This window comes from Brachycentrus maculatus, unplaced genomic scaffold (assembly GCF_059751285.1).
Source record: "Brachycentrus maculatus isolate JH-2025_06_01 unplaced genomic scaffold, ASM5975128v1 h1tg000326l, whole genome shotgun sequence".
NCBI classification, from domain to species: Eukaryota; Metazoa; Arthropoda; class Insecta; order Trichoptera; family Brachycentridae; genus Brachycentrus; species Brachycentrus maculatus.
This window is the reverse complement of record NW_028281075.1, coordinates 136374-160650: the sequence shown is the minus strand read 5'-3', so window position 1 is coordinate 160650 and position 24277 is coordinate 136374. Positions and strand designations below refer to the sequence as shown.

General features: G+C 31.6%; 3 protein-coding genes across 3 annotated transcripts; all 3 read right to left on the bottom strand.

The window, feature by feature from the left end:
• Positions 1–2315: 2315 nt before the first annotated feature.
• On the bottom strand, positions 2316–8707 carry LOC148304176 (troponin C-like). The gene is made up of 5 exons (XM_088268607.1): positions 8670–8707; positions 6426–6597; positions 5158–5260; positions 3957–4105; positions 2316–2506 (listed from the first exon to the last, which is right to left on the bottom strand). Exons 1-5 carry the CDS (start codon positions 8670–8672, stop codon positions 2478–2480), a joined length of 456 nt encoding a protein of 151 aa, XP_088124733.1. The 5' UTR covers positions 8673–8707; the 3' UTR covers positions 2316–2477.
• A 4367-nt stretch (positions 8708–13074) lies between these two features.
• On the bottom strand, positions 13075–20050 carry LOC148304175 (basic juvenile hormone-suppressible protein 2-like). Its single transcript, XM_088268605.1, has 5 exons — positions 19234–20050; positions 18114–18238; positions 16523–17344; positions 16174–16292; positions 13075–15777 (listed from the first exon to the last, which is right to left on the bottom strand). The coding sequence occupies exons 1-5, from the start codon at positions 19397–19399 to the stop codon at positions 14889–14891; spliced, it is 2121 nt and encodes a 706-aa protein (XP_088124731.1). The 5' UTR covers positions 19400–20050; the 3' UTR covers positions 13075–14888.
• A 134-nt stretch (positions 20051–20184) lies between these two features.
• LOC148304174 (basic juvenile hormone-suppressible protein 2-like) lies at positions 20185–22986 on the bottom strand. Its single transcript, XM_088268606.1, has 5 exons — positions 22878–22986; positions 22641–22768; positions 21726–22556; positions 21489–21637; positions 20185–21194 (listed from the first exon to the last, which is right to left on the bottom strand). Exons 1-5 carry the CDS (start codon positions 22960–22962, stop codon positions 20282–20284), a joined length of 2106 nt encoding a protein of 701 aa, XP_088124732.1. The 5' UTR covers positions 22963–22986; the 3' UTR covers positions 20185–20281.
• Between the last annotated feature and the right edge of the window lie 1291 nt (positions 22987–24277).

The window sequence follows — 24277 nt, the reverse complement described above, 5'->3', positions numbered from 1 at the left end:
ATTTTTATCTTCACATAATTATGGGGATAAGAAATAAAGTATAAAAAATAACTAACATGTTGACAGAATTATTCAGAGCAACAATGTATTTTACGTTAGATACAAAAAAAAACTCTTTACACATTTCCGTTTTTGAGTTTTCAGAATAAATACATTAAAAAAATAATACATTTATAAAAACTTAACAATTCCCAGCCGCATAATTTTCATACGAAAAAAGGATATTCAAGAAGTTTGAAATGCATTTTTTGCATAATTGGTAGGTTTAACAATTATGCAAAAAAGGGTGTTCGGCTAAGACTACATTCGGATTTTTATCATGTAAATTTGGTTAGTGTATGTTTTCTTGTCAAACATGAAAAAATAAAACCTAGTTACTACCCACAGTTATGCTTACTTATTAACACTAATTTATTATTAATAGCAAACTGAACGTAGTAGAAAAACGTAAAAAATGTATCTTTTATTACAACAAATATTTTCCTGAATGTCCCACATTCCATTTATAATAATTATAGCGCAATTCCACAGAGGTCTCTATTTTCAGTCACTGAAATGGAGTGCTTCGTCGCGGCTATATTTTAAAAGATTTCATTTCGTCTTCTTTCGCAAATGACTCTCCACTCCCGAAGCTGTGAGAAGTATTTGGGTCAGTGAAAATGTATTTTCTTCACCAGTTGTATCTACTCTTGTTTCAACAGATTAATTAACTTGACATGAAAAATACACGTTATATTATGACAACGAATTGTAATAATAATTGTACATGCATATACATTATTTTTATTTTGGTGAGTGTGTGTGCAGTAGACATTTCATAAAACCCTTATATCATCTTTATATGCAGTAGATTTCGCTTAAACGGGAACAAAACATTTGGCCCAATTAAGCGGCGCGTAAGGCGAAAAATCAAACAATGATTTTTTTGTTTATATTCATATTTTATGTAAGATTGTAAAAAAATATATGTATAAGTAGTTAGAAAATAAACTTACTAGAAAATAAAAATAAAAGTCTCTGACTACACTGGTTTTGTATATAAGTATGTATATACAATAAATTTATGTATATGTTTTAAGATTTTTGATAAATAAACATTTTTGTAGGACAGTTTAAATATATACGTACCTATATCCACATTATATAGTAAAGGAGGGTGATGAGTTTAAAATATCTTGAGTAACAAAATTTGATTAATTGATTCGGCAGTCATTTTGTGGTAAAATCTATCCATTTTTAATTTATGTTTTACTTAGTAGATACCACTATTTCTTAAAATCTACTGTGACACGTGTTTCGATGCATTCCGCATCATTTTCAAATACATACGGTGTTTGAAAATGATGCAGAATGCATCGAAACACGTGTCACGTTAGATTTTAAGAAATAGTGGTATTTACTTAGTAAAACATAAATTAACATTATTTGATTTACGATTTACAAATAGAATTTCCGAAGGCACTCCTCATTATTTTTTACAATCAAATACTAATCTGAACTCGACTATCACACGTATATATGATCTAGAAGGCACTAAGGAAAGGGTTTGCAAATCATTTGTAGTCCCGTATATAAAAAAAACGGGTATCAATGACAAAAATAAGTATTATTATACTAAGTCCAATTACGTATTTATTTAAAATAAATTTATCAAAACGTTTATTTAGATGTATAAAATGAATAAATGAAATAATATAAAATGTAGATATATACTAAATATAACTTAAATGTATTCTGAAATAAAACAAATTAAATTAAATATATACATTTAAAATATGTCTTTGGGAGTATATTTTGTTATGGCAATATGTAACTCATATCGCTCACTCCTTTCAAGAACGTCATAAATCAAAAAACGTGATTTTTCAGGAGAACGTTTTTAAAGTTTAAAAATATAATACAATTTATTCAAAATAAATATCAAGCCACTTCTTGAACTTTTAACTGTGCAACAGATCTTTTAAGGTAAAACCTAAAGGTTTTTTCTCCATTTGAAAAATATTTAGTAAATTTTAAAAAATAACTTAATAATACATTTTCTTAAAAATGCAAAAACAACACTTTCTGCCCTGTAGCAGGTAAATATTAAGTTTAAAATATGCCTCTTTCGCTGGAATATATTAGATTTTCTGGGCATTCCGAAAACATGCACAACTGAAAATTGTCGATTTTTGATTTATGACGTTCTTGAAAGAAGTGAGCGATATGTGTTTTCAAAATGACTGTATGGTCGTATACTAATTAAAACATAAGGTTAAGGTTAGAAGATATTAGGGCAATCAAATGGTTAACGCCTTAAAAAAAGGAAAACAACGTTTTGAAAAATATTTACAGATTTATTAACAAAATTATGATTACAAAAAATTTCATATTATTCTATAAAATAAATAACACAAAGGGAAGTAACACATAATTGCGCTAAGGAGAACGTACAAAAATATTGTTTGAGACTTTAATATATTATGTTGGTCGACTTTTTAATCTCCTGTCATCATCTCCATGAACTCTGTAATGAAAAAAATATCGAAAATTAATGCGTGGTCTCATAGTGACAACAATAATAAAAATATATAAACATTTTATTACACCTATCACTCGATAAAAAATAATCATTATTATTACTACGTATTATTTATTTTCCGTTGCGTAATTCTATTTAATTGGTAAAAAAAATCGTTAACTACTGACAACAGACCTAATCATTGTTCAAAGTTTATCGTTTTCTTTTTTTACAATACCAATTAATCAAACGCCAATTCAGAGATAACTTTCAAATTATTTTTCAAAACGTAACTATCCAATTAAAGTGAAAATTTCAGCATCTATTTAAACAATCGTCAGTAACATTTCACGATAGTTAATGATTCCTATGTGATAAAATTATTCCATCAATACAGATTTTACGTGTATTTTAAGATAAAAAAACTACTTTAAATGAAATTTTACAAAATTTACTTTTTATAAAAAATTTCTCTCTTAAATAATTTTAGGGTATAAAAGTATAAACGATAACTAGATGTTTTAATAAAAACTCTCAAGTTTTATAAAAATGAATTTACAAGATTGCATACGTTTTTCTAATGTAAACTTTACGAATCGAGTAAAAGTACATACAATACAGTTAATAATTAATACATTACTAGTAATATTTCGGTCGGGTTTTTTTGACCCACCCTGCTACAATATAATTTCTAATTTCAAATACAAGAAGCATAGGCCTACTTGAAAGTACATAGTATAAAGTTGAAATATTTGTGTTTATTTGTTAGCAAAAATATATATTATTTTCTTTATAAAAAACCTTGTATAAATTCTCATATAACATATTTGTAAAGTGTATATTAACGCGTCCTTGAGGTAAATTTTCATGAACACGACGCCTTATAAATTACGTAATAAATAAATATTTTAAACTTTTCTGAATAACGATTTGTCGAAAACTGGATCCAATTTGAACTTTAAAGGTAAACTATATATAGAAACTAATATTTGATATGTTTTCTCTGTTAATATGGCCTACTATTTAGAACAGACCGATCACTACATTATTTTAATTTTCAAATTTGATCATAAAATTAAGCATTAATTTTGAACTTTAAAGGCAATTATGAATATAAATTATATTTGATTATGGTCTTGTATTTAAAGCAGACCAATCACTACGTTATTTTTACCGAGTGTTTTTGCCTAGAATTTTCACTCATGAATTACATGAAATAATAGTAACTTTAAACATAAAGAGTAAATCCACTCACAAGTAGGCATAGGCTATGAAACTTATAAAGTTGAAGCCTGAGTAGGGACATGATAAACGGTGTTGCATAAGCCGTAGCTAGATTTTAGAGTCACTTGGACGTTAGGTAATTAAAAAAAACGTTATTTTTATTTTCTAATTCTAGATGATCAATGAATTTTGGCTAGTAAAAATAAAAAAGACAATCATGAAGGTAAATTACCGTCAAAGTCCACGGTGCCTGAGCCGTCAGTATCAATTTCAGCGATGATACCGTCCAAGTCTGTGCTGCTCAGTTTGTCATCCAGAGCGCCCAAGATCTCCTTCAGGGTGGAAGTGGTGATGTAACCGTTTCCTTCACGATCGTACAACCTGGATGCAAAAAAAAAATAGATTAGATTATTTATTGATTCGGCATTAACTTTGTGGAATGACATGTTGATGATTATTAAAAATGAAGCATTTGTATCAGCCCACTATTGAGTTTTATAACATACGAATAGTTTTGAAAACTACAAATGTTTTTATCGACACCTGTCGATCACCTGATCACCTGTCGATAAAAATATGTGTAGTTTTCGAAACTAGTTTTGTGAAATAAAATTCAATTAGTGGTTATAATACAACATTTTGAATAATTCTTAATTATGTTTCAACGTATAGGAAGGTTCTTTGCCTTCAATACCGAGATGCATTGACAATTCGAAGAAGAGGGATTTTAATAACAATAAACACCTTGATATTCACGAAAAACAGATGGGAAAATAATGATAATGTTACAACCTTGAATTACGTATACTTTTATGGATTCTCTTTGAAATTGAAGGGATGACTGAAAGAAAGGGTAATTGTAATAAAAGTCCTACTTTCACCGCTGTATGACATTTTTTTACAACATTCATCTGAGATCTTCAATACACGTTCTTCTTCTTTTCTAACCCCTGTTGTACGAAATTTCTGCTAAATGGTAAGGGAAATGGAGTAAGAATATAAAGAGTGGTAGACTCGTGTCAAATGTACGAATTTCTGTAAATAATATAATATGTATTATTTTTAGTATATTGTTATCTTAATGTTTGCGTGATTACAAATAATATATAATTACAACTAACTCTAAAAAACATGTTTACGTTATATTATTGTAATCTTCACCTGACAACAAGAGTGTTTTGTTTTTTATGAACTTTATTACTGAAAATACTAATTTTTCTTCAGAAGGTTATCTTATACCTAATTGGATATACTCTTTAATTTATTGGATATCAACAGTTTTTATTCAAGCGTGAAATTGTTCGATACGCATAAGTTTAATTGGCTTTTATTATTTCAATTAAAAATTATAAAAATATACGATTGTATTAAAAATATTTATGTATTTATATATATCGTGCGTCGTATGTAGGTAATAGGTAATAGGCTTTTACCTGAAGGCTTCCTTCAATTCCTGTTGCATGGCTTCCGCATCCTCCTCTTCCAGGAAGTGGGCGGCAATGTTGCAGAATCCGTCAAAGTTTACTTTTCCAGTCGCTAAAAGGAAAAATTCAAAATTAATATTTATAAAACTTTCATTCCCCATTTACCATTCGCTGCGAAAGGGAATTATATTTTACTTTCTCATAATTATTCACATATTTATCGTTAATGAAAACAATTTTTAATGTGTTGTCATATGGAATAATGTTTTCATTAGCGATGCTATAAAATTTTCCCAAATTGAATGTTTTATTTAAAATAATATTTATAATCTTAGCTTGATATTGTTACATATAGGTTTGCTAGATCCCGTTGAATATTACACATTAATTCCTAGATTCTTTTCTAACTTGACATTGGTAAAAGTATTAAATTCTATATGCAACGCCATTCTATTTAAAATAAAAATAAAAACTCCTAGACTCACGAATCAGGGCAGAGGATTTCATTCAGATTCAATGATTTAACTTCGTAGTGTAGACTACTTCCAATTGTTTTCATAAATAAATACTAAAATAATTGTTTTTTTTTTTTAAATCTCAAATCTCCCGAAGATTCTCCGGCCGCTTTGTAAATTTGACACATCGTTGTATTCGAATATACGCGTATACTCGTACATATATATGCACTTTTTCTTCTCTTCCATTTAACCAGATTTATTCAATGTATCGCACAGCCTGTAGAGCTAGTATACATTATAAATTTAATATATATTTAAACATGTAGATGGAAAAACATATTATCTTAATTTATAGGATATGATTTTCTAGATTTTTTTTTAAAATCGGTGATTTGTTATATTCTTTTTATAAACCATAATATTTTCAATATTTACCTACTATACTTGTATACGCTCGGCTACCGTTCTGCAGGTCCCGGGTTCGATTCCCAGAGGGGGGTCAAATAAATTAAAGTGATTTTTTCACTCTAATATTTATTCAATATTACCCTGGATTGGTACCTGAAGCGGAGGGCTGATCACCTTTCCTTCGTGTGTTAACGATCAAGATAACACTGTGTTTATATAATACAGTGCCCTATGCACCATTGGAGTGCAGATAAGGGTTTGAATTGAAATTGTGTTTATTTACATATCTGAGAAACAGGAAAAGAAAGCGCAATGCATGGCTATTATTTTCGACTGGAATAGTGATGTATTGTTCAGTTGCAGAATAACGGACTGAAGAAAAGCGAAAATAAGACTTATTGTATAGTATACCTTCTGGATCATTCTCGTCGATGAGCGCCTGCAGCTCGCTGTCATCGAACAGCTGGCCCATGGTGTTCAGGATGGTGGAGATCTTGAGGACCTCGATGTAACCGGACTTGGTGGTGTCAAACATCTGGAAGGCCTTGCGCATGATGGCCATCTTCTGTTCATCGTCGGAGTCCTGGAAGATAATACAAACCATGTGTAAACAAAGTCAATCCCTCAAATATTCACACTGTATGCATAATAATGCGCATCGCTCGCCAATTTCTACAAAAGTAACATAAAATCTAGCATTAACATAACTGCTGCTATACAGTTCATCTGATACGGTGATATACGACAAGCAAATGAAAAATATTATTCCCAGTTAATTCAGGTATTCTACGTTTACATATTTCCAAAATAAGAAATTATAATGTTTATGTATAATAGTTATTTAAACTCAATGTTTACGCGTAAGGTCTTGAGATCGACTGAAAGGGTTAAAAAAGTAGTGCCCTTATTTAAAAAAAAAAACTATTAACGATTTGGAAGTACTAAGTAGGGACATATATTTTTAAATATCGATATATTTCTCATCCGGTACGCAGGTGTACCATAAAATAGTTAAAAATCATTAAGTGTATAACATACTAAATAAAAAATAAACCGTTCGCGTTCTGACCAAGGTTATCAATTTTCTTGTATTCCAAAGGTAACGTAACTGGAGGACAAACTATATTTAGGAAACTTTGCAAATGTATAGTGAAGCAATATGTATGTTATGTTGACATTCCGCCAAGATCGCGGGATGGAGCTGTCGGTGCGTGAGCCCATTAACGTGTTTTATGCTCCAATACCTGTCACTGCTAAAGATAATGAAATATTTCTAGGATTAACTCAGGCAGGAAGAGGGGGGAGTCCGCAGATCTAATGACATGGTGGTGGGGGTGTATCAATGGCAAAATAGATCAGATCCGGAGAGGGGAGAGCCATCAAATGCGTGGGTGAATGATTTTCTTTGTCCGAATCGTTAATTAGTCTAATATATGAGCTCATTATCTATGACAGAAAATAATGTGTGTAATTTATTATTATTGTATGTTATTTGAATTATATTTGATTAATCAGCTATGTCCGATTAATCCCTTGTAATAAATACTAACACTGAAGATAGAAACGTAGAACTAACCTTGCAGAAGAAAAACATGCATTCTATGAATAAGCAAGATAAAAAAATACCACTCAATTCAGTATTCACATTTTAATTATTTAAACACATATCTTTTTGAAGTCGGTTACTAATTAATAAAATATTATCAATGCAATTCCGGCGAATTCGTGTCATATTAAATATGTACCAGTTTCCGAGTAGGTGAAGTAAAATTATTACGATTTATTTTATGAAATTGTAGAAAAGATATGCGTTATGTTACATCATAATCACCATTCTATTTAATGATTTCGGATATATTAATAGGTGCACTCTTTTTCGGAAAACATCGACGATAACTTCATATCTCGTTACACTTAAAATTGCTTATTATTATTATTTTACATTATAAACATGACACATGAAAAACGGCATTTGAAAAAAAACATGTCGAGTAGTATAATTTCGTAAAGTTTTATATTTATTTACTGATTTGGTATAATGTAAGATATCCAGGAATTTATTTCGTATTAGGTCAAACCGAAAATTGGTCGATATATTTTTACTTTTTAATAATTTTATATATTACTTTCAATCGCTTAATTTACGATAAAAAACACCATCAAATAAAAACTAAATGTTTTAAATATTAATTGAATACAATGTTTTCGGGCATTGAAAAAAATCTCTTACTTTTATTGAAAAACATTACTTTTAAATCAATTGTAAAAGTACCTACATATGTTTTATTTGGTATATCGTGAATATGTATATATATTGTAGAGTGTTAATTTTTTTAATGTATCGAAAATATAAAAGCCAATGTTTTTTTTAATCTATTGTAATATGACCATATCATATCAACAACAGACATGCAAAATATGACACTTTTGCTCCAAATTTGGGGATCGATTTCACGAGTTGAACTACCTACTTTTTAATTTCACTGAACACATTTTACTTTCTTTAAATATTAATTAATGATTATTTGTTTTTCAGATTAATGACTATCCGTAACACTTCCAATGGAATGTGGATCCCAGAAAAAACGTTTCACTGATGGTAATTAAGGACACAAAACACATATCAGATCGCAGGAAGGTAGAGAAGGAGCTCACCATGGTGACGGTAGCGGGAAGAGCAGCAATTCACTCACGCTGGACCAACTTCCAGCCTCCCTTTATATGAGACCTGGCTCGCAGTACGCTCAAGGTAGCTAGGATCATTTTAGTATCACCGTTTTTAGAAAAACGTTTGATTAAGTTCAACCTTATTATGATTTGAAACAAGGTGAAGTTTGCTGCTTGTAATTTATTATTTTTTTATTTACATTAATGATTTTTTTATAACCATAATAAATTAGTTTTCACATGCATCTTAATTAATTTAAAATAAATAATAACTTCTCGATTTCTTTCATAATATATCATTATAAATCAAGAAGTGAAATGTAAATATTGAAAGGGTTATAACCTGTCTTTGGTATATTTTTTTGATTACCTAACGTCCAAGTGACGCTCAAATCTAGATACGGCTTATGGAACACCGTTTATTATAGCCCCCACTTAGGTCTCAACTTTATAAGTTTTATAGCCTATACTTACTCTTGAATGTATGTACTCTTTATGTTAAAAGTTACTTTAAAAAAAAAACTGTTAAAAGTTAATTTCATGTAATTCAGGAATGAAAATTCTTGACCAAAACACTCTCTATCTCGCTAAAGAATTTTGTAAAGTGACCACTTTATATAGGTACTGCGTAAACTTAGTCCTTCTACCCATATTAGATAACCTTCACATATTCAATACAAATTTCATGTTAGACATGTTAGTAGTGTTTCTATGATTAAATTGTTTATAAATAAGACCCATAACTTAAGTATAATGTATTCCTTTTTACGTTCTCCCAACATATGAGGTTACAATTACAATGCTTCAAATAATGTTTAAAACGACTCACAGCGACACCAAGACGATTTTTCAGAGAATTTCATCATTATAATACACGAGGACATAATGAAATACATGTGCAGCCGATAAACACGACTTAGTTGGGAGTAGGGTCTTTGCAATATATTACCTATACCCAAATTAACTAGCTGCCCAACACATATAAAATAAAACCCAGTTAGGGATCCAAAATGAATGAACTGAAAAAATACTTTATGGAAAGTTACATATTTGTGTTTGTGATTGGTTATATTTTCTCTTATTTTTTTAAATTTAAACCTTATGTTTAAAAAAAAACTATTTATAGTTTCTTTTACAGCTTTATATTTTACATTTGCCCTGTACATATTTCTAATTTGTTACTTTCTCAGTCTTATTATCCTAAATCCCATATCCCGAAATGACTAATGGAAACTATTAAGAAATTATATTATATAAGAAAAAATAACATCTTTGTAATTTTTTCCACATTTATTTGACCAGCAACCGAGTTTCATGAGAGCGCAAAACCTGGTAGCTGGTCAAATATAATTAATTTGGAAAAAACTACAAAGTTGTTATATTCTTCTATAAAATGCTGTTTCACTAAGAAATATCAGTACAAAACTTTAAGATTACATATGTAACTTATGGATGTAAAATGTTTAAACAAATTAATGAAAAGTTGGTCCCTCTTCTCCTGCCAACGCGTCCGCGTGCCGACCACGTGGCCGAGTCCACAAATAATACAGAAACTGAAAATATAATGGGTTCGTGAAATATCTACCTCGGGAACTCGTTCAGGAATTGTGAGAAACGGACTGTATCTGCGGAAAATGTAGTCTGTCCCTGGTGCGTCACTTCTGGCCAACCCAGGGCTGGAACACTTTTCACACCTCTAAAATTTCACTGGAGATGTCTCCAGATTTTTTTATTTAATATATATATATATATATATATATATATATATATATATATATATATATATATATATATATATATATATATATATATATATATATGTATGTGTATATATATATATATATATATATATATATATATATATATATATATATATATATATATATATATATATATATATATATATATGTATGTATGTATATGTATATATGTATATAGAAGTTCCAAGAACTTGAGTAATGTGGTTGCCAATCATGGGTAGAATTGATGAATGTTAAACTATGTTTTGAATATTGAAAGCATTAACTTTGTGGATCATATTGATATATTATTTCGAGAAATAATATATAATGTTAAACTAGCCTATGGATGTAAGCCCCGTAAATGCCCAGAATTCTATATTTTTCTTGATCTATGGTGATATGACAAAAAAATATTTGATAAATAATTCTTATCACTGGAGATAATCCAGAATCATAAGTGAACAAGTATTTGGCCACACTCAAAATGTTGTTAATAAATTATCTCGTCAAATTACAAGCTAAATTTAAAAAAATAAAAGGATATTTTCTGGCGTTTCTCATGTATGTGATTATAATCCAGGATTCGGACCAACAACCTACACATACAAATATAAGAGTTTCTGTTCAACAAAAAAGGTTCTTTGTCTCACCAATAGATTTCACTATACAATGTTTCATGTATATATATATATATATATATATATATATATATATATATATATATATATATATATATATATATATATATATATATATATATATATATATATATATATATATATATATATATATATATATATATATATATATATATATATATATATATATATATATATATATATATATATATATATATATATATATATATATATATATATATATATATATATATATATATAGAACTTCCATAACCATTGAAGTGATCACTTAAACCAGCCTATGTCAGTCGTAAGCCCCGTAAATACCTAGATTTCCATATTCTTCGTCATATATATTGAGATGTCAAAAAATATTTTTTTTTTTGTTATTCATGTAGTTAGTTGGTGTCCCCTGGTAAGCAGATACCTAGCAGACGCGTGAAGGAATTATGATATGAAATAAATGAGCCACGCCAGCGTGCCAAGGTAAGGACCAACACATGGCGCCCATCAAATGATATAAAGTAGATACTTTAAATTTAAAATAACATTAAACCTTTAATCTCAAATTATTTGTAAAAGTATTATTTTTTATAGATACGTCTTTGGATAGACGGAGTAAGGAATATCCAAGATACATGAAAATAAGCACCAGCCAACACATGTACGAGGAATTATGAATGTTTAAACACACCCATTTTGTATCGGAACAATACAACTGAGTAATTAGTAATGAGTGATGTGCATATTGTAAATGGATAAAATATTTCATGTACATACCAAAATGACAAGTTAACAGTTTAGTTAAAAATATATTTTAGGAAAAAATATGATATTTTAAATATTCTTCTTCTAACCCTCATCCGCAGCCAATGGTGCATTGGGCACTGCATCGTATTGACGCAGTGTTATCTTGATCGTAACATGAAGGCAAGGTGATCGTGATTACTCCTATCCAGTCCAGGATATTATTGAATAAATATTACAGTGAAACTCGCTTATACTTATTTTCACCACCCCTCCTTTGAATCGACCCCGGGACATCCAGCACGCTAACCATACACCACGGAGGCGGAAAATTAAAAAAAAAATGTTTTAATAAAATCAATGGATGTAAGTATCAGTTAAAGAAATAATAATAAAACCCTTATCCGCACCCCAATGGTGCATAGGGCACTGTGTCATATTAACGCAGTGTTATCTTAATCGTTTACACATGAAGGAAAGGTGATTAGCCCTCCGCTTCAGGTACCAGTCCATGGTAATATTGAGTAAATATTACAGTGAAAAAATCAGTTATATTTATTTTACCCCCCGTGGGAATCGAACCCGGGACCTCCAGAACGGTAGCCGAGCGTGCTGACCATTACACTACGGAGGCGGACAAATAAAGAAGTAATAATAAAGAAATAATAATTATTAAATTACAAATGGCGGTTACAAAAAATAAAACAATAAAATATCATTAAACCCTTGTATTTTTGATTTGGCGATAGATTAAAGTATACGTATGGATAAATCCATACCAAATAAGCAATGCATGAGGTAATACAGAGATCATTATTTTAACATATCGGTATAAGTTGAATCTAGGGAACAAAATATATTGAAATCCTATTTTGCGTGTGCATATCGCTCAAGCGATGTATAATTTCAAGCTTAGAAAACTCGTACGCTGAGTGGTTTGTTTTTAATCGTTCAAGAAATATTTGTAATAAAACCCTGCGTCATTTCCGATCAGCGACGTCAAAGTTTTAAATTTAAATTCGCAACATTTCAATGAAGACGTATTTTTTTCATCGCTGTCCTAAAATAGTTTTGTGGAACGTTTTATTTTTAACTGAATGTTATGCTTACGCTGTGTTGTATTTTGAATATAACTGTTTAAAATTTGGCATTCGAATATTATCTATTCTGAAATTTAAACATCGTTACAGTAGATTTGCGATTACACTTTTCTTTTATTTCCTAATTTATATCACAAGATCTTACAAATAAAACACATTTTATTCTTTGTGATAATCATTTTAATAATTTTTCCTGATAGGATTCCGATCAAATCATTTAGTAAATTACTATTCAATTTTCCACAATTTTATCCAAAATATTTTTTTTAAGGTTATTGTCAATTTAAGTTTAATTTTTTGTACAAGTTAATAAGTATTGATGCCAATAATTTTCCTTTTAATTACTCGTAATTAGGAGGGATATGCAATAAGTTATCTTCCCTACTATTTAAGAAAGTATCTAGTGAATTGAAATGAGTCTTTGCATGTTGAAATATATAATCCATAGTCTACATCGCGGGTGGCCAACCCGCGGCCCACGGGCCGCATACGGCCCGCGACGCCCTTACGTGCGGCCCGCAGTCATGTATGAAGAATTTATTTTTAAACCAGTGATGTATTTGTAATACTCGATTTGATACATCAAAAAAAAATTATGCTCTCAGGTATTATCTATGAGCCAAGTCTTACATGTTGTTAAAAAATAGGATTAAAAAATAGTTCGCACGCTCTTCAGCATTGCCAATTTAAGGCAATCTTATAAAATCTCGAAAACCAGTTAATGTGTGCAACTTCAACCATTGAAATAGATTTAAAAAAATTAATTAAGCTAAGAGAAACTCAAATCTCGAACTGAGTGGTCGAGTTTTATTTAAAATAAAATTGTTAATATTGTTTGATTTATGTGTCCTAATTAAAAAAAAATATTGTTAAAGATTTTCAAAATGTCATTTATTAAATTTTTCAAAATTACTATACAAAAACATTTTTCGTTGTTTCAATGTGTGTTTTCTTCTCACATCTGGTCGTAGTAATGTTTTTTTATATTCACAATTATCCTGATTGTATTTTGGAATACCTCTGCATTTAAATTATTTATAATATATACAAAAAATGTATAAAATAAATTGTTACAAAAAATCTAATGTCTGTATGCGGCCCTTGGGAAAATTTTAGGTCATCGATGCGGCCCGGGGGGCAATTTCGTTGGCCAGGCCTGGTCTACATGATACATATTACTATTATTATATTCAAAGTTGAAGCGTGCTTAGTGGATTGTCTAAAAAAACTGAAGATAATTTTCAAATTTTGTTTATATAAAAAGATCACTAAATGTGATACTTAGAGTTAAGGTGTCATACAAGTCTCTTTTTTCGTACTACTAAAGTGGTTTAACTAGTAAATCAATTGAATTTGATTTACTTGTTAAATTGATTATTGAAACGTTTAAGATATGTAATAAATAAGTAAAAGATAACTTAAAAAAATTAAAACATATTTTTGTAAGATTTTTTTTCTACTTACATAGATATACGAAATATTGTATGCTCGTTTACATATACATATTGGATAATTTATTTATTAAAAAAATAAATATTACACATACGAATGTTTATATTTTACTATTATATCATAAATATGCCTAATATTTTCGAAAGCAGGAATCAAGATGTGGTAAAGTCTGAAAACAAAAGATCAGATATCCGCGACACTAAAAATGAACTCGACTCAACGAAATAGTTTTTTTAATGATATTTTTTAACAATTATAATTTATTTGTACTGAATATGTATAATAGTTCTAAAAACAAAATATATTTGTACACAAAACTGCTATGGAAAATCCAGATATTAAATATCCAAATAATTCTATCATGTGCTTATCTGCGTGCTTCGACAACAGTAAATGTGAACCAACAAAATAATATTATTCATGTTTTGATACATGTAACAAGAAAAGCAAAACTAAATACATATTACAAATAAATAACAGAAAAATATTCTATAAAGAGTGAAATATACAAATATTTCACCCCTTAGTTTACTTGTCTTGGTGGAAAATAGTTACAACCGTAGAGAAAATGTTTGGTGTGAAGAATGACTTCGCGTCTATCGTGCGGTCGAAGGGAAATCCCAACGGACGGGTCTCGTAGAAACGCTCTCCTGTATCCATCGTGACTCCAGAGCCGTACTTGTAAGGATATCTGCTGCCAGCTGATTGAGATGTTCCTACAGGGCTAAATGGAGTGACGACAACGTACACATTATACTCTGTTCCCCTTTTTGAGCCTTTGGGCAACAGAAGATTTATGGGCCATCCGGTTACGTCAGCAAATTCGGAAGCATCGGTTATATTATTCTGAAGAGCAGCTTCGATCTTTTTGTACAATTTGCGAGATGGAGTACTGTCCGCCGATGTGTGTGCAAACTGTGTAGATAAACGTTTAATGGGGTTTCTTCCATTTGTCAAGTGCACCTTGAAGAAGTCGATTTGAATAAAGTTGTATCTATTATCGTTGAGCGGAATCGTCCGATCAAAGTCGTCAAACTTGGGAGCCAGGAAGACTCTCACTGTGGCATCCGTGTCCTTTATACTATTAACCGTAATATTGATAAAGAATGGATTATGGTCGAGTCGAGATTGGATGGCTGAAAAGGTAAATTTATCTTTTTCGGTTTCTATTTCTTCTCTTGACTGAAAAACTCCATTCGTGATATCAAAATCGATTTGTTTGAAGAATGTGTTGAGAGTTGCAAACCGAACGCTTTCGACTGATACACCTTGAAAGGCTAATTCATCGTTTGTATAAGGAGTTAGTGAATTTTTAAATGCGTAGAAATTTTGTAACAAACGCGCATAAATCTGATAAAACATGGGATCACGAGTTGTGGAATAGTCCTGTTCCAATGCAGATGGAGTGTAGAAGTTACTGAAAAGAAAGAAAAAATATATTGTATTGTGTGTTAATTTTCTTGTTGATTTTCCTCGTTTAACGGTTACCACGATGGTTACCGTGCTAGAAGTCTTACGGTCGATTCCCGGGGGGATGAGGAAATAAATCATGAAGATATTTTACTGTTACATAATATTTATTTGACATTTGGACTGGTACCAAGTGGTACTAAGTGCAGGTCTGATCACATTGGCGTTTTATAAGTAACGATCAAGTAAACATAGCTTTAATCTGATGCAGTGCCCTATGGCATCATTGACTGCGAATAAGAGTCAAAACAAGGTGACAAATTGAAGGAAAATGCTAATAGGAAAATTTCATTGTCAAATAGAAGAAAACGAAAAAATATTCAGTTACAATAATATTTCTCACCTATTTTCTGCACCGCCGAGCAATTTGCGAGCCGAAGTAATGAGAGTCGTATCCTTTCCAACCAATTTACTTAAATTAATTATATCTTCAGGATTTTTAAGGGGTAATTTTGTTCCATCCTATAATAAGAAATGTATTCTGATGATTTTCTCTTAATTTTTTTGTTAGGGGTCAAAAAAAACCATACATAATATAAAAAGCTATATGGGGTTTCCAAAGCATTGAGAAAAATAAAAATATCACACAAAAAACAATAAAAATATGAATAAAAATAACTTTAGATAGGTTGCAACAAAAAAAATGCAATCGGATTATTCATATAAAACATTTAGAACATGAAAGGAATTACCAGAACAACGTTTCCATCGTGTATGGCATCACGAATTCGCCTTTCGTGATCAGCTACCTGTTGCAAGTCATGCATATTGGCGTCGGTATCCAGGCTGAAATGGTTGGACCTTCTCGGCTCTGGAGCACCGGTGTGCGTAACAGTTTGGGGGTTGTATCGAGTCGTGATCGGCTTCCACCAAGAGAACTTGGGAATGCTACCGAGCCCACTCGAGTATCTGGCCATCGAGTACCTCGCCAAGAGTTGTTGATGGACAAAGTAAAATAGTTCATAGCAGGAATTTCTTTTCACAATATCTTCCAAAATGCTCGAACATTTGACGTGAAAGTTGTAATAATAATTGCTCAAACCGAGGTCATTAGTGAAGTAAGAAAGTTTTGATCCTTCGTCGTCAGGCTCGTAGGTGTACACGTTTGTGAGGGAATAGGTAAAGTCGTCGTGAACATCGACTCCGTATAACTTGGCCAACTTGTGGTCTGTCACGTATCCTTGGGTCTTGATTCGACTACTTTTCCGCAGGACTCCGTAGTTAGTAAAGAAGGTGGGGAAGATTTCGTGAAATGGCGGAACTACTATACCCTGTGTATCAGCTCTGTGGTAGACGGCAAGTGTCAGAGTTTGTGTGAAAATAATTTCGTTGACGGATTCGCGGGCCCAGGCAGCTGTCCTCAAGAACGTGGCGTAGTCTTTTGCATAGTAAAAAATATCAAACAAAGCTTTGGCTTCATTGACTTGTCGCTTATCTGAACTTGTTGCAATTCTGTTCTTTGTAGTAAGCCCACCATTCACGACTTCTAACCAGTTCGATATGACATCGGGTTTCTGAAAAAAATGCACATCAATTTAAAGAACACTAAATTCGTGTAACATTTTCATCGTTGACAAACTTATCTTCTTTTCTTTCTGATTTTTTTTAGTCCCTCCAAGAATATAATATACATATATACATGGCGCATAGGGCACTGCATCGTTAACACATGAAGAAAATGTGATGAGCCCTCCGCTCCAGATACCAGCCCAGGGTAATATTGAATAAATATTGGAGTGAAAAAAATCACTATTATTTATTTGACCCCCCCCCTGGGATTTGAAGCCGGGACCTCCAGTACGGTAGCCGAGTGTGCTGACCAATACTCTACGGAGGTGGATATATATACATATATTGACATATTGATTAAATCATACTTATATATGATACATATGAGTCAATAATCAACCCTATAGTATTTTTAAAAGCTTCTTTTTCCGTTCACCTATGGTAATTTTAATCATGAAAATAAAATACTTTTCATAAACACTTTGAAAGGAATTATGTATGAATTAGAATTTTTTACAACATTTTGAGTGTGTCCAAATACTTGTTCACAAATTTTATAAAATAGGAGTATTTTTTATATTATTTCTTGACATCTCATCAAAGATAAAGAAGAATTTGGAATCCTGGGTATTTGCCGTAAATACCCAGACTTCCATATTCTTCTTCATCTTTGATGAGATGTCAAAAAATAAAATAAAAAAATACTCCTATTATTGGAGATAATCCAGATTTGTGAACAAGTATTTGGACTCAGGAAGGTGAGATAGTACTTACTAAAAAATTGTTTTCTTGTTCTGCGAAAAATTCTTTAGCATGTTGGACACGTCGAACTCCAAAGCTAATTAAATGATTCAATAAGTCATAAATGTTCTTCTGCTTTGTAAGTATTTCCGTCTCCGCTAAAAATAAAAAAAAATATGTTTCTGTGCGACTGCAATATATTGTAGAATGGTATGTTGATGTAATATTATAATGTGAGTGAGCGTTAATATTTTGAAATCAATAATTTTGATTAAGCCGAGGATCACTATTACAAGCGCGGAGAAGTACAGGTATTAAAAATGAAAATACAATATTTTATCAATAAAACATCATTTTAATTGATTTATTCATTCATTTACTGGGTTAGAATAATTTAAATACTTATAATAAGTCATATAAATAAGAATTAATTAATGAGAAATGTATCCGAATTTCTCATTCACACGGAAATTAAAGAAGTTAATTTTTATTTTTGAAGCAAGTTCATATTATAATATTTATAGTTCATATTATAAGTTCCATTTACAGTTCCGACACCATTTTCCAAAAAATTATTTCAGGTAAAATTTCATAGGGAAATACTATAAGCTTTGGATCTAAATATATTTCCGGTTACGTAAAATCACGTAAGATAGAATATATATTTATCTCTTCAGCATATAAATTTATCACAAACTATTCTTGGAATCTTTGCCAATGGAGTTTTCATTTGCAAGACTGATTTTTTCCAAGATATCAAAGAGTGTAATTGCTATTGTGTATTTTATTACCTGTTCCCTTAATCGTTTAAAGAGTTAGGGAAAATTCAAGGTAAAATAGAATGAGTAGTCTACATAAAAATTGTTAGGAAAAAATAAAAATTAAACATTTACACTGAGGAATAATTTAACGTTATGAACACACATATGAATGATACATTTTAAAGGATGATTCACCATTAAATTAATTAGGTATTCGGTTTTTGAATTTGCTAAACGTAAGGAGGAGAAATGTTAACAACGAAAAAACATTTTATATTTAATTTTTTTATTATAACTCTGTTTTGATTTGGTTAAGATTATTAGGAGAAAAATTTATCTTTATTTATCTCGTTCAATACTTAGCACTTCAAGGCAATGTAACACGAACTTACCGATTGAATTAGTTTTATTTTTCTCAAGGGAAGCTGTCTCTGTGAGAGCGACCAAAAGGAAGAGAATCAGACATTTTATCTTAGACACCATGATCTTCTCCAGACGTTCTCTTACTGGGAACGATAGAAAAACGTCTACGCTTTTTATAAATGCGAATGAAAGCATTATTAATTTAGGTCAGAGTAGTTTGGCTAACTATTGAAAACATATTATTTTTATCATCATAATCTGCCGACATGTCTGTTACGAAATATCCAGAAAACATTCCTTTAAATTTGTATGAAAAATTAAAAAGTAATATTTGGAAAACTGAAAATTCCTTAGAATGCGTCTGTTAGCTGACAAACTTTTTAAAAGCGAATTGTCGATATTTTGGTCAATCGTCTTACCAAATTTTACAAGGGAACCTAAACTATTTCCATTAGAAGAATAAATCATTGATTTTGATACGAGTAGGTTTAAAAATTAAACATAATTTATTTTTATTTTCGTTAAAAAACCTTACTTGAAGAATATACTATTTATTTTAAAAAGGACTAAAAAAACGAGTATTTTAAATTATTTAAAAAAAATGGATACTTCATTTGGGTCCCGAAAACTGCATTGAGACGGTCACCCATTAAAGCAGTATACTTATAAATATCAAATTATTGTAATGTCATGTTTTGTTTGTATTTTGATACAAACAAAACATGATTACAACACGGTATTTTGATTTGTTTCTCGGCACAATATTTCAATATCTGACTTATATAATTGCATATTTGCTTATATCATATTTTTTATAATATAATATATTACAAAATATTTCTCTCCTTCTTCTTTTTTTTGGTCTAGGCCTTGTGACCTGTTTTTAAATAATATGAATAATCTCAAATATTTTATTTGAAAAAAACTCGATATAACCAAAAACTGGTTTCGAATGAATGTATAAAGAAAACAAGAAAAAATTGTTTGTGTTTAAAATTTATTTTTTTATGAAGGGTTTGATAGTTTCAGCGAAATTCGTAGTTTGTAATAACCTTTTTATATTTTCTACACATATTTTTAATGTTTAATCGACTCGTTGATAAGTGAATCTTTGTGGAAGATGGTGACGTCAGTGTAGAAAATATTAGGGTAGTAGAATGTGGCGCTGTCGACATGGCGGTCGAAGGGGAAGCCAAGGGGTCGGTTTTCGTAGAAGCGGTGTCCGGTGGTCACATCGTACCCGGAGTTGTACTTGTGCGGGAAGCCGCTGAAGCTGTAGGGAGTAGCCATCGGGCTGTAGGGAGTGACCACGACGTACGCGTAGTACTCCATACCTCCCTTAGTACCCTTGGGCAGCAGCAAGTTCAGGGGCCAGCCGGAGAACTCCTCGACCTCATCGTAGTGGAACTCTTGCTTCTGGTGGAGGGCGGTATACACCTTATTGTACATAGTACGGGTTGAAGGATAGTCGGTCGACGTGTGGGCGAACTGTTTCGAGTTGCGATTGATGGTGTTCTTGCCGGACTTCAAGTGGTATTTGAAGAAGTCGACCTGGACGAAGTTGTGCCTGTTCTTGTCCACGCTGATGGGGTGACCGAACTCGTCGTATTTGGGGGCGAGGAATACTCTCACGGTGGCATCAGTGTCGTGTTCGGCAGTGACATCGAATGTGACAGAGAAGGGCTTATTGTTAAGGCGAGTTTGGCTGGCGGCGAAAGTGAATTTCTCCTTGTAGCTCTCGATCTCTTCCTTTGTCTGGAAAACTCCATTCGTGATATCGAACTCGTATTGCTCGAAGTATGTGGTTAGGTCAGTAAAGTGAACTGAATCCACGGTAACACCGTCGAAGGCCAACTCCTGCTTGGTATAGGCGGGCAAGTTGTTCTTGAAGCGGTAGAAGTAGTGGAACAAGCGAGAATACAGCTGGTAGAACATGGGGTCACGTGTAGTGGAGTATTCCTGTTCCAATGCAGATGGAATGTAGAAGTCACTAAAATTGAATAATGTAAATAATTAATATCATTTCAAAAACTCCCTTTTATTTTTTTTATGAATGTCTAAGAGCAAGAAATAAAGTAGTTAGTGATAGGAATTTAAAATCCTCAAAAAATGTTACATGCCTCCCACAATAAGAGAATAACAGTAATATTATAATATGCAGTAACGATATAAATTAATGACTTAGTGGTTAACGTAGAGTTTCCAATAATGTCAATAATTTTTTTAACGTAAAATTGAATTAAAATATTTTTATTGGTAATAAAATAAACGGAAGGTAATTTACCTATCGACTGAAGCTCCTAATAATTTACGAGCCATATTGAAATAGTATTTATGGAAGGAGCATTTTCCAAGTTCAGCGTTTCCTTGAATGAAATTTCCAAAAGCGTTGATATCTTCGGGTTTGGTCAAAGTGTGCTTAGTTCCATCAGCCTGTAACAAAAACATATTATTTGAAGAAAAACCTTGTAAGAAATTTGAAATATATTTTTTTCAATTCAGTTTTTAAACATGTTTTTACCATGGTAAAGTAGCCATCGTGGACGGCATCACGAATACGCCTTTCATAATCTTCAATATCTTGAATATCGAATACGTTATCTTCAGTGAAGAAATTGTAATAGTCAGGCCTAACCGGTGTGGGGGCTCCATTGTAGCCAGTGGTCTGAGGGTTGAATCCTGTCTTGGCTGGCTTACGCCACGAGAACTCGGGAATTTCTCCGAGACCGCTCGAGTACCTGGCCATTCTGTACCTTGCCAAAAGCTGTTGGAACACGAAGTAGAAGAGTTCTCCACGTTTTTCCTTGTTCAAACCAAATTCTTCTCCTCCGATCCAGTAAGGATAGTTGATATGGAAATTGTAATAATAGTTGCTCAAACCGAGATCGTTGGTGAAGTAAGAAATCAAATAGTCTTCATCTCCATGTTCGTATGTGAAGTTGTTGGCGATGGTGTAGGTGAATTCGTCATGAGCTTCGATTCCGTAGAATTTGGCCATCTTAGGATCGGTGATGTATCCTTGAGTCTTGATGCGATTGCTCTTATAGAAGACACCGTAGTTAGCGTAGAAGGCGGGGAAGATTTCATAAAATGGCGGTACGACAATCCCGAAGGTATCGGATCTGTGGTGAACGGCAAGGCTCAGGGTGTAAGTGAAGATCATTTCGTTGACGTATTGGCGAGCCCAACAAGCAGTCTGATAGAACGTTTCGTAATCCTTAGCGTAATAGAAGACATCGAATAAGGCGGCTGCTTCCTTAAATTGGTGATCAGAAACCTTTGAAGGAATTTTGTTCTTGGGAGTGAGTCCACCCTTTACTATATGAAGGAAGTGTTTCACTACTTCGGGTTTCTGAAAAATAAATAAATTATTAATAATAATATTCTTATTAAATACATATTTATTATTCGTCCGTTAACTAGAATTATTACTCACAGTAAATTTGTCATACATTGGGGTGAAGAATTCCTTGGCAGCGGGGTTATGCTGAGACTTATAATATGTAGTCACATGGTTCAACAGTTCGTAGATGTTATTTTGTTTTGTTAAGAACTCTGTTGTGGCTAAAATAAATCAATTTTATAAATTTAATTGACCGTTTAGATCTACCAAATCAATAAAAAAATCATTATGATTTGCAATAAGTTAATTAAGGTGGAATAATCTTCTTACCAACTTTATCACCCTCTGTGTGGACATTGTCCAGAGACGCAGCCTTCGCCAGAGCGACCAACAAGAACAGAGCTAGGAACTTCATCTTGCTCAGATCCCCTTCGACTGTGATTATCACTTGGACACACCGGGTTTATATACGCACCGGGAAGAAATTATCATTCGATCATGCTTAGTGGGGTAACACTGATTTGTTGCTGTGTAAAATATATCATTTCTATCTTACACTCTTTAAAACAACTTGAATTTTTCTTAATTACACTTTTATTTATTTGGTCATTGCAATCGGATCGAAATGATATCAACCTGATCGTTAATTAAATGCCCAGTATTTTCATGGATTAGCTGAATTAGTCAACTATAATACCGAATTAAAATTAGTTTATTCTAAAACTAGATATTATATTAATGTGGTATCTATATCGAAAACGTTTATTATTTATTTAAATTTTAATTATGTTAAAAAAGACTATCGTTTTTGGAGTATATTATTCCATAATTTCAGTTTATGATATTATTTTTTAACATCTTAACAAAGATGAAGAAGAATATGGAAGTCTGAACATTTACGGGGCTTACGACCGTCATAGTCTAGTTTAAGTGATCACGTTACACACGTGTAACATTCAACAATTCTACCTATGATTGACAACCACACTACTTAAATTCTGAAAGTTCTATATAAAATATATGATCCAATTTCGAAACATTGTTCTTGAATCACTAGAATTTATATTTTTAAATATAAATATTTGTGTTTTTATTATTTACACAAATACGTCATTTTCATACTATTTCTGTGAGCCTAAGCGGGTCATTATTAGAAAAAGGTATCAAATTGTGGTAGAGTGGGTTTGAACCGAGAGACTCTGACTTAAGAATCCGCGACACTTACCACAACCCGACTTTAACTTTATAAATTCGTGAATTTTTTGTGATCAATCGTAGAGTCATAAAAGTGACTTTGGTCACTCTATATCTAACCTCCGGTGTGCCGGTGTCAGACAAATAGATAATAAAGCGTACCTTACATGAACCATCGCAAAAACGATTAATTTGTGACATAATTTTTATCTTTATAGAAATATTGTGCGTACGATCGTAATTGCTTCGATTCAACGTGAACTTTAGTTTGAATAAAATAGTTTGAATAAAATGCAAGCTGGTAGGAAGCGTTTCTGAGACCTTTCGGCATAGGGCGCAATCACTAAGATAATATTCAATAATCCCTGACTCGTTTCTTAATCCGTGAGCACTAATCGACTCCAATAACTTTGAGGTAGTTAACTTGGCCTTACTCGCAATAGTAGAATTCATTAAGCGTCCGGCTGCGCTGAGAACCGGACGTCATTTCACGCCCGAATTTTTTACAATATTTATTGGATTTTTTTTGTCATCAG

Excerpts from the sequence above, each read along its gene's own strand:
- LOC148304176 (XM_088268607.1), bottom strand. Across the intron at positions 4,106-5,157 it reads GAATTGAAGGAAGCCTTCAG|GTTGTACGATCGTGAAGGAA; the intron begins GTAAAAGCCTAT and ends TTTTGCATCCAG. Across the intron at positions 2,507-3,956 it reads AGGCACCGTGGACTTTGACG|AGTTCATGGAGATGATGACA; the intron begins GTAATTTACCTT and ends TTTTCATTACAG.
- LOC148304175 (XM_088268605.1), bottom strand. The coding sequence starts at position 19,399 with ATGCTTTCATTCGCATTTATAAAAAGCGTAGACGTTTTTCTATCGTTC. Across the intron at positions 18,239-19,233 it reads AAATAAAACTAATTCAATCG|CGGAGACGGAAATACTTACA; the intron begins GTAAGTTCGTGT and ends TTTTATTTTTAG. Across the intron at positions 16,293-16,522 it reads ACGATGGAAACGTTGTTCTG|GATGGAACAAAATTACCCCT; the intron begins GTAATTCCTTTC and ends TTCTTATTATAG.
- LOC148304174 (XM_088268606.1), bottom strand. The coding sequence starts at position 22,962 with ATGAAGTTCCTAGCTCTGTTCTTGTTGGTCGCTCTGGCGAAGGCTGCG. Across the intron at positions 22,557-22,640 it reads CAATGTATGACAAATTTACT|AAACCCGAAGTAGTGAAACA; the intron begins GTGAGTAATAAT and ends TTTATTTTTCAG. Across the intron at positions 21,638-21,725 it reads ACGATGGCTACTTTACCATG|GCTGATGGAACTAAGCACAC; the intron begins GTAAAAACATGT and ends TTTTTGTTACAG.